Source organism: Eptesicus fuscus, chromosome 15 (genome assembly GCF_027574615.1).
Source record: "Eptesicus fuscus isolate TK198812 chromosome 15, DD_ASM_mEF_20220401, whole genome shotgun sequence".
NCBI lineage: Eukaryota > Metazoa > Chordata > Mammalia > Chiroptera > Vespertilionidae > Eptesicus > Eptesicus fuscus.
Genome location: NC_072487.1, coordinates 74,560,476 through 74,570,251, shown reverse-complemented (window position 1 = coordinate 74,570,251; position 9,776 = coordinate 74,560,476). Strand labels below are relative to the sequence as shown.

Genomic DNA, 9,776 nt, shown 5'->3' with positions numbered 1-9,776 from the left:
CATACGAGTGATTGGAGTCTAGGATGGAGGTTCCTTCCTCCAGAGATCTGTTTGCTTCTGCCTCCTATCGGGTAAGGTCACGTTTACTGAACGTCAAGGTTCTGTGGACCACAGGGGCCCTGACCCACAGCTTCGAGCTCGTGTGGGGACAGAATTCTTTCTGACCCCCTCACTCTAGGATGCAGCCATTCTGCATCTCAGCTGTGAATCAAGGATTAGATTCCCATCCTGGCCAGCCCTTGGGATCGACTTACACTCACCTCACTCCTACAAGCCTCTGAAAACCCAGCTGTCTGCAGTCATTTCTTCCAAAGCAAGACCTTCAGCCACGCACACTGAAGGAAGTCTGAATTACAGGAGTGGAGTGTTATCCCGGAGAGGCGAACACCCTGGCTGTCCCGTCCCCCAGGCCTGCCACGGAGGAACGAGGCTGAGAGCGGTCCGAGCAGGGAGGCGGCCGGGACCGAAAAGGGGGCACTGCCCTCTCCATGGCTGCGGCCTCCTCGGAGGGCAATGTCGCAGCGCCATGCCAAGCGCGGCCCGGGGGCTGGAAGGGACTGGGTATCTGAGATGCTTGTGGTTTTGTGTGTTTATGGTCCTTGCTCCTCAGGGTCCCGTGTCTCCAGCCTCCTCCCAGGAGCTCAAGTCAACATGTGCTCAAGCTGCCAGAGTTCAAGGTTTTATTTTAAAACAATAGTAAACAATTTCATTGATTTTTCTTAAACCACCTCACACTTGGCTTGTCTCAGGCAAAATGTAAAAAATAAGGAGGGGAGGGGGGGTGGGGAGCAAATGTGGGGCCTGACCAAGCTTCCCCAGAACAGGCCGCTGGCCCGGCCCCTGGATGGCCTTGGACACCGTCTTTAACAACCGGGAGAAGAAAGCACCCAAACATTGTGCTTCAGCAGCAGGTTACGAACCTCCACAAAGAGAGGGGGGACGGGGTTCGACACAGGTCCCGAGCAGCCTGGTTCAGTTCTAGAACCTTCCAAGAGTCTGGAAGCATGTCCACTCCACACTCCATTTCACAGAGACGGAGAGATCAAGTCCCTTTAGGAGCCGTCCTCTGAGCTGGACAGTGGGGCTCTGTGCCACACCCCAAAATAGGCTCAAGGGTGCCCCCGAGCAGGTTCCCAGCCTCTCGGAGGGGGTCGGGAAGGTAAGGAATGTTCAGAGCGAAGAGGGAAGGGAAGGCGCGGATGCCAGGCGCCCACGGCCCCTCCTCTCAGCCGGCTCCGTTCCTCTGCGTTTGTTCTCGTGGAGATGAAGGCTGACTGCTCCCACTGGCAGGACCAAAAAGAGCTGTAAACAGCTTGGGTGGCGCACCCACATGTGCAGGCTCTTCTGTCAGGAAGGGACCACTGTCTGGGGACAGGGGACCGGAGAAAGCCCTTGTGGTGCAGGGTCAGTGCGGGGAGGACACGACGATAGCAGCCGCCGGGTGAGCGCTCTCCAGGCCCTGCCCCCAGACTAGGAAACACTGAACGAGGTTCTGGAATGGCAATGTGGCGGGGCGGGCACAGGGGTGCGCCCCTCTGTTGGGCCCCAGGCCACCTGTCAGGGCAAAGGGCCTGGGCCCTCTGTACTCGGGGCAGCCAGCGCAGAGCGGGCTCTTCCGGCCCCATCGCCAAAATCCTGCCTGCCGTTAACAAAACCAAAAAATAAATAGTGTGTATTTCTCAGGCCCCTGGACTTCCTGCCCTGCGAGCACAGGTGCGAGGCTCCTCCTCTAGCCACACCCCAGCGCCCACACCAGCACCTCCCACCAGGCCAGGGGCTGGCGCAGCACAGCGTGCGTCTCCGGCTGAGTGGCCCCGTCAGCAGGTGCTCCGGGACCCTGGCCGAGGGGCTGGCCGGGCCCTTTGGGCCACCTTGTTCATTAAAATTAAAGCAAGAAAACAAAAGGCTCCACTTGGCGCCGGGTCTGTTGAGGTCTCCGCTCCAGCCCTCCGCATCCTGTCCATCCCGCACGGCATCGTGCAGGCCACATCTGGAGGCTGGACCCAGCCCCACTCACCAGTCACTGCAGCTTCGCCCCCAGCTTGCGTTGTCTGTTCCTGCAAAACGGGGGTGGGAGTCTGAAGTGAGGATGCCTGGGGGTCTGAGGAGGGGACACCTGGCATTCGGTGGCCCCCCTAGCTGTCCCCTCCCTACCTACAGTCCCATCAAAATGGGTGAATGCCACCCCAGTAACCCCAGGACCTGACTCACCCAACTTCCTCCCGCCGGCAGCTTTGCACATGCTATTCCCTCTTCTGAGAGCGCCCTCCACCCACCCCGACTCCGGCAGGCTCGCACCCCCTCACATTCAGGTCTGTCTCCCCTGAGCAGCAGGCCCAACCACCGGCCCCACGTCGGGTGTGTCCTGAGCTCTCAGGCCCAGGGAGGCGCCTTGTTCTTCTCGGCTCCCGACTGCCGTGGCCGTCTCTCTCTCTGCCTCCCCAGCACACGGCCTGGCAGAGCATGCCGATACAGAAACTTCGGTCAATGAAGGCCGGTGCTGGCCGTGGAGCCAGGTGACGGGGTGGGGCCAGGCAGGGCAGGGCCCTGGGACAGGACCATTCTGCAGTCAGGTGGAGTCTGGGCCAGCTGGGGCCTCTCCAATAACGGGACTGCCGGCCCTAACCACTCAATCCCCTTCCCTCCGGATCCAGGGCTTCCCTTTAAGCTCGTTAGGATAACTGGGACCAGGGTGCACTAGACACGTTTCCAGGCTGCTGAGACGCCCTGCCCTGCCCTGCCCTGCCCCATGACCCCTCTCACCGCCTCCTTGGGGAAACCTCAGAGGCTCGCTCTGGAGCCTGACCTCGTCTCAGCTCCCCTCTGAACCCCGGCTGGCACCCGACCCATGGGAGCGAGAGCTCAATCAGTAGCTTCAAAGCCCAGCTTTGCACCAACTTGCTGTGCAACTGCACCTGTTTACCCATTTATGGGGCGCGTGTCTGGACTAAGCACCCTGAGAATCTCGGCTGCCCAGGTCTCTGGTCTGGGCCACAAGGGTTAAAAGCATGGCTCTGGGTCAGACGGCCCGGGTTCCCAGCCCAGCTTCCCCACCCACAACCTCTAAGTCATCCATAGTGACTCCCCCTCATCTCTGAGCCTGTTCTTTCATCTGTAGAATGCGGTCCAGAGGAGGATTCAATGAGGCAGTGCAAAAAAGTGCTTAGCTAAGTGCCTGGATCTCGGGGAGCCTCTAAGAACGGGAGCAGCGGCGGCCCCACTGAGCCAGGACCCAGTGAGAGCTGAACCCTTAACTCACCTGGCTTCTGCCCGGGTGACTGTGTACTCAAACCAGAGTACGTTGGGAATGAGGCTCGTGTCTCGAATTAGAAAGAACTCAGAGATAGGCCTGCAGAGACAGACACCCAGAACCCCAGGACCTGTCAGGGCACAAGCTTGTCATCAAGCCAGAGTCCCCCGTCAGTGCCTGGAGTCAGCCATGCGCCTTCCCCGCACCCCTCAGAGAGTCCTTGCCCGGACTGTGCCCCCCGGGCCACTGCGAGAACTGCAAGTGCCACCTGTGACACTGAGGCAGGGGCCGCCCCACAGGGCACACAGCTCGGCGGGACTCGGGCTGCCTTCTGAGTCCCTGAGAGCCTCGGCGAGGACAGAGAAGCCACCGTAGCTTCTGGGCGTGAGGAAACCCCTGGGCTACAGAGAAGCCAGGCAGACGGGGCCTGCAGCCTCAGGCCCACGGAGGCCTGGACACTAGGGCTCTCCCAGGGAGACCGAGGCTAGGGTAGGAAATCCTAGGCCTCCCACTGACGGCCCTCCACCGGAGGGGCCGGGACCCTGGTGCCGGGGGAGGTGGGCGGGGCAGCGGCAGGGCGGGAAGCAGTTACCAAGATGCTATCCTGGGGAACAGAGGAGTGAGGACCTCCTGGGTGAAGACGAACCAAGCGATGGCCATGAGGCTCCCAGCGAAGCCCCCATACAGCACCTGGCTCCAGGTGTGATACAGCAGGTAGACCCTGGGCCAAGGACAAAGGGAAGTTCATGAGAGCCAGCCAGAAACAGGCCTGCACAGTCCCCCACGCCCAGTAGTAGCTCCCGGGGCCTGCGTGCGCATAGGGAGACATGCAGATAGGCAGGCACTCCTGTGAACACAGCCTCAGATCTACTTCCGGAAGAAGGCGGGGCGGGGGGACCCGACAGCGCCTCTCCCGACTCCGAGAGGGGAGAGGAGACTCGACTCGCCTCCCTTCTCCGGAGCCCTGAACTCGGGGCTGTCTGCAAGGGGCTCCCCCAGGATGCTGCACAGAAGGCTGATGTGCGGAGGTGTCCCCAGAACCCTGGGCTCAGCGGGGAGGAGGCAGCAAGACTGGGCGGGAAGGGGCAGTGGAGCCCTGACCCCACAAAACAAGAGGCGGGGACCCTTTCCCCGCCCCACCCTACAGGCTCTGAGACTCAGGTCTACAGTGAGGTGCGATCGGGACCAAAAACCCAGCAAGACCCAGTGGGCAGGGTGGGGTGGGGCTCTCCCTCCCTCCTACCTGCTGTAGGAGACCAGAAAGGCCGCGGTGAGGAGACCCAGGGAGAGCACGTGCCTCCACAGCAAGTCCAGGAACCGGGCGTTGTTCGTTTGGTGCATTCTGGGAAGACAGGCTGTCAGATGGCCTCGGCCCCAGCCTGGAGCCCAGGCCTCCCAAACAGTTCCTGGCCCCATCCACAGGCTCCTGGGCGCCTTCTGCCCTGGCTGCCACTCCCACCCCCGGAGGAGGCCAAGCCCCAAGTGGCATCCAAAGGACTCGCAGTGAGTCCCTGGCAAAGGCTGGCCTGGGCCAGTCCAGGGCCACTCCAACCGGAAAGAAGCTCACCTTAAATATAGGAAAAGGAAGGAATAGACGGAGAAAAACCACATAAACTGGGAATGGCTGGAGGGCATCCCGTACTTGGTGCCCACTGTGGCGTGGGGACCTGCGGGAGAGAGAACAGGGCATGAGGGAGGCTGCAGGCCTCCCAGTAATGCCCCGACCTGGTGGACCCCAGATGCCTGCAGCCTGGGCCTTACCTCCACAGGGCCGCGGCTCCTGGACCACGTGTTTGATGAGCCAGTTGACCCCCTCGTTCAGTGCCAGGCCCCCGAGGAATGAGATCTGTGGGGAAGGTGTGTGGTCAGCTGGGCCTCTGTGCCTGTGGGCCACCGCCCAGCCCCAAAGACCATGGCCCCCGACTGAATTTCCCAGCCCAGCGGTGAACAACCTGGACCAGCCAGGAGCTCCACACCTCAGGAAAGGTGGAGGCACGGAAGGGAAGGCGAAGCACCAGCGATGAGCTGGTGTGACCCCCCTCCGTGGGGTGGGGGCAGTGGGGGGCAGTGGGAGGGCCTGGGGTGGGGGGACAGACTCACTCACCGTGTGCAGCTCCCGCTTGAATATGATGAGGGTCACGAAACCGACAATGACAAACACAGGGCTGAGGCTCAGGTAGGCAAGGAGGTGGCCAGAGAGATCACCTGGGTGCGACAGGGAAAACGGGATGAGGACAGAGCATGAGCATCAGCGAGGGGCCAGCCCCGTGCAAGGTCATTAGCACGTGAGCCAGAAAGGAGGTGCCAGTAAGACCCGGAGTGCAGGGCCAGGCGGCTGTGGACACCTTGGTCAGCAGAGCGGGAGCTGGACTAACATCCAAGTCTCGGGCCTAGTCCAAACACTACACCCACCGCCCTGCCAAGACAGGAATGTGAACCCGGCTTCGTCTGACCCGAGACGGGGCTCTGTACCAGGGGCAGCCCAGCAGGCACACGGGTGCCTCCGGAGCACAGTGCTGCGCCCTGGGCTCCAGGGGACCTGGTATTCTCCGGCCACACACAGACTTGGGTTTGTGCTGCAGGCTCCCACAAGGGCCAAGGCCAAGGGTAGAGGCAGGGAGAAGGCTGTGTTGCCCAGTATGGACGCCAGCTGCAGTAACAGCTTCTCACTGCCTCTACTGGCAAGAAATTGGCTACCTGTTCACCACCTGCTTTTTACCATCCTAACCGGCCAGGGGGAGAGGCAGGGTGAGGACTGCCAGCCCCTATTGAGAGCCGAGGACACCACAGCCAAGAGATGAGAGCCACTTTCCCCCTTGCTCAAGGACAGGGCCAATGTCAAGTTCAAAGACCACCCTCGTCAAGTTCAAAGACCACCCTCACCATTCAAGACAGGACAGCTAGCCCTAACTGGTTTGGCTCAGTGGATAGAGCGTCAGCCTGTGGACTGAAGGGTCCCAGGTTCAATTCCAGTCAAAGGAACATGGCCAGGTGGCGGGCTCGATCCCTGGTAGGGAGCGTGCAGGAGGCCGCCGATCAATGATTCTCTCTCATCATTGACGTTTCTATCTCTCTCTCCTCTCCCTTCCTCTCTGAAATAAATTAAAAAAAAAAAATCATAAATAAAGACAGGACAGCTACGTGGCCACTCTGGGGTCAGAGGGCATGGTTCAGTTCCCGAGCCAGCGCTTGCTCCATTTGACTCAGGCAAACACTCCACCTCCCTGACTCAGCTCCGTCGTCTGCGAAAAGGGGTAACTAGTACCCACCTCCTGTGACTATGTGAGCTTGAATGAGACGGGGCCTGTGTGGCACCCAGCTCGGCCCCTGGCACCCAGGACACTTCCACGCTCGGGGCTCTGCTCTCCCAGCAGTTGGGAGAACCCAGCGTGGGAAATGGCCCACGCCACCGGCCTGGCCTCGCACAAGCAGCAGGGAAGGTGCCCACACCGGGCGGAGCCCAGACTCAGGCTGAAGAAATGGGCACACACCTGGCCTCACCCACACCTACCCAAGGCAGGGCTGGCTCACGGGCTGGGGCTGCCACGGGCCGGCTGGGTGACGCGGGGTGAGCCTTCCCCTTCCTGGACCCGTCACTTCACCCACACAGTGGCCTGGCCGATGCCAGCCCTGAGATTCTGGGTCTCTCAGCTGCCCAGCTGACGCCCAGAGCACCTGGCCGTGAGGACAGGGAGGAGCTGGTGTCCCCAGACTTTTGGCCCGCTCCATGACCTGTCCTGCACCAGCACTAACCTGGGGCCTTCCTGCAGATGCTGTGCCTCTGGCCTCGCCACTCTGCTCCAAGCCCCGCCATGGCTCCCTCTGCCTTTGGGGTAAGTCCCACTTCAGCCCAGCTCACGGGGCCGTCCTAGCCCGCTCCCCTCCCACCCTCTGCTCCAGTTCCAGGGACCGCACTCTACTTCCCTGAACACGCCGTGCGCTGTCCTACTTTGCAGTTTCCCCACCTGGGACGCTGCCTGGGTTAAACTGAGCACCCACCACAGTGGCAAAGACCCGTCCCTGCCCCTGCGGAGCCCTCAGGCTGGCGGGGGAGCAGGAATAGGTAACCGTGCGCCATTCGTGACACGCCTGTTGGTGTAGATTCAGGCTGTGTCTGTCTCTCCCTCTGCAGGTCCCATAAGAGCAGGGACGGGGTCTCTTTACACAACACTCGATCCCCCAAGCCCAGAACAGCACCTGGCACTTAACTAGCTCAAAAATAACGGCAAATGAATGGGGAATGGATAAAGGAAGCGAGGATCAGCGTGATGAGGGGTACAGAGAAGTACAGGGGGCCACAGAAGAGTTAGCAGGGGGCTAGACATTGTGGGATTCCCCCAGGCTCAGCCAGTTCCCTCCTCGGGCACCCCCAGTCCTGCAAACGGTCCCTCATCACAGCCAGCTTCCTTGTCCTGGCTTGCTGGAATGTGAGCACTCAGAGAAGTCATGAAGGTGCTGAGGCCTCAGCCAAGTCCCTTCCCCTCCCCAGGCTCCGGTTTCCTTCCTGTAAAATGGGTTTTTCGTCGCCCAGGACAGCAGGGACTTATCCGCCTGTTCTCCATTCTAAACCCAGAGCTAGACCAGGGCCTGGCACTCAGGAGGCGCTCAATGGATACCGGCTGAGTGAATGGATGGATGGAAGGGCAGGCAGGCTGGTAGGGCCCAGCACCTGGCAGGGCCACCCTACCCCCAGTATAACCCAGAACACCCAGGGTCAAAGTTCTCTGGCAGCCAGCCCTGGGGCCCTCAGCAGGGCCAAGTTCTCACATCTCCACCCAAAAGAGCAACACTTGACCAGGTCCTTCCTAGGACAACCAGGGCTCCGTGAGGGGCTCCCGTGATACCCAACCATCCTACCCAAGGAGGGGGGGTGGGGTGGGCTGGAGAGGGTCCCGGGAAGGTGGGCTGATATGAACTGCGGTTATTTACTGAATGCGTCCTGTGCGACCGGCACCCTACTCAGCCTTTCTCACGCCCCCAGTTATTTGATTCTCAGGCCACGAGAAGGGAGGCACGGTGATTAGTCCCACGTTAGAGCGGAAGTAACTGGGGCACAGACAGGTGAAGTCGCTGGCACAAGGCCTAGGCCTGAACTGAAGCCCAGACACCTCTGACCCCAAGGCCCAAGCTCTGCCCCACGCTACCAGACCGCCTCCAGAACTGTAGCTAAAGGCCCCCCAGCTGGACAACCCTGTGCTTCTAGAGCCGTCTGATGGGGAGCTCCAACAGTCAAGATCCTGGGGGCTCCCTGCCCCTCACGGGCCCCCTCTGTGGCGGGGCAGCGCCCTGCTCAGGGCGTGGCACACCACAAGTCCTCCAACTGCGAGCAGCTGCCGGGCCTCGGCCGCACACTTCCAGCGACGGGAGCGCTCTCTCTCGCAGGCGACCCACATGCACTGTTTGAAGGAAGCAGGCACTCCCTGCACGCCGGGGAGGGGGCCCGGCCTCTCTGGCTCCGGGGAAGGCGGGGAAGAAGGGCCCAGGTCCAGGCCAGTGACCCTTTGCCGCCTCCCACAGACCCCCCGCCCCACTACAGCCCACCCCCGCCGCGCAGCCGCAGAGCGCCCGAGCGAGCCTCCCAATTTCGCCCAGCTCATCGCCGCACCACCGCGCGTGCGCGGCGCGCGCCGGCCGAGCCCCTCCAGGCTCACTATTTGACAGTTCCCACCCCGACATCCCGGCGCCCCCTCCGCGGGCTCGCGCGAGCCGCAGCGCCCGGGGCTGGGGGGCCGGCTCCGGGAAGGTGTCCTTAGAGCCGGGGCCGCCTTTTACCTGCAGGATATTCGACGTGGGTGAGGCTGACCGGCCGCCATGAAGCAGGGAGCGAGCACTGTCCGTCCGCTGCCATCTTACCCGGAGACCGGGCTTCGCCGAGCAGCCAATGGGGTGCCAGGGGGGCGGTGGTCCTGACCTATCACGCCAGGGAGGCGCCTCGCATCCAATCGGAACCCGGTACAGGTAGCGGCGCAGCCATTCAGCGTGCAGGCCGTAGGGCTGGTCCCAGCGGCGAATCAGAGAGCAGGGCCCCTAGGAGCTTGTGAGCCGACCAAGCCGGCGTCCAATCCGGGGCGAGCACAGGTAGGTTTATGGCCAATCAGGGAAGAGGAGGGTTCCAGCACAAAACAGAGAGCAGAAGAGCCAATCAGAAGGTGAAGCCGGCTCCCCAGTGTGGGCAGGACGGACCAATCAGGCCTTAGTTTGGGCGGCGTGTTGAACTTTGGTGGGAGCTTTGGTTTGGCCAGGACTTGCGCCGAGTGAAGGCTTCCCCGGCAACCGGAGCCCGCCCGGAGCCGAAGGGACGTGGGCGTCCGTCGGAGCACGTGCAGGAAGCGGGGGGCACTGTGTCACGATAGGGCCTGGGTCCACTGCCTTTTAGTTATGAGTAAACTGAAACCCAAGCCCCCAGAGGGCACTTACTCTTTTCTTAAGTGATACTAGGAGTGGGAGCTTAATTGAAGTGAAGAAAGGCTCCTTCCTTCTTTCATTCATTAACAAAGATTTGTTGATTCAGTCACATTTGTGCTGG

At 61.5% G+C, this 9,776-nt stretch overlaps 1 protein-coding gene across 2 annotated transcripts; it reads right to left on the bottom strand.

Moving 5' to 3' along the window:
* Window positions 1–672: 672 nt before the first annotated feature.
* Window positions 673–9,100, bottom strand: DOLPP1 (dolichyldiphosphatase 1). Of its 2 annotated transcripts, XM_054727065.1 has the most exons (9): window positions 9,023–9,100; window positions 5,355–5,455; window positions 5,012–5,096; window positions 4,818–4,917; window positions 4,494–4,592; window positions 3,843–3,971; window positions 3,260–3,349; window positions 2,018–2,057; window positions 673–1,365 (listed from the first exon to the last, which is right to left on the bottom strand). In XM_054727065.1, exons 1-8 carry the CDS (start codon window positions 9,096–9,098, stop codon window positions 2,021–2,023), a joined length of 717 nt encoding a protein of 238 aa, XP_054583040.1. In that variant the 5' UTR covers window positions 9,099–9,100; the 3' UTR covers window positions 673–1,365; window positions 2,018–2,020. The 2 variants fall into 2 exon arrangements, with proteins under 2 accessions (XP_054583040.1, XP_008150757.1); XM_008152535.3 differs by having other exon boundaries at window positions 673–2,057.
* Window positions 9,101–9,776: the final 676 nt, after the last annotated feature.

Bases quoted from the DNA above. Each gene is read 5' to 3' on its own strand.
- DOLPP1 (XM_008152535.3), bottom strand. From the start codon at position 9,098: ATGGCAGCGGACGGACAGTGCTCGCTCCCTGCTTCATGGCGGCCGGTC. The intron at 5,456-9,022 runs GTAAAAGGCGGC...TGTCGCACCCAG, and splicing joins CCACGTCGAATATCCTGCAG to GTGATCTCTCTGGCCACCTC. The intron at 4,593-4,817 runs GTGAGCTTCTTT...CTGTCTTCCCAG, and splicing joins TTCCTTTTCCTATATTTAAG to AATGCACCAAACGAACAACG.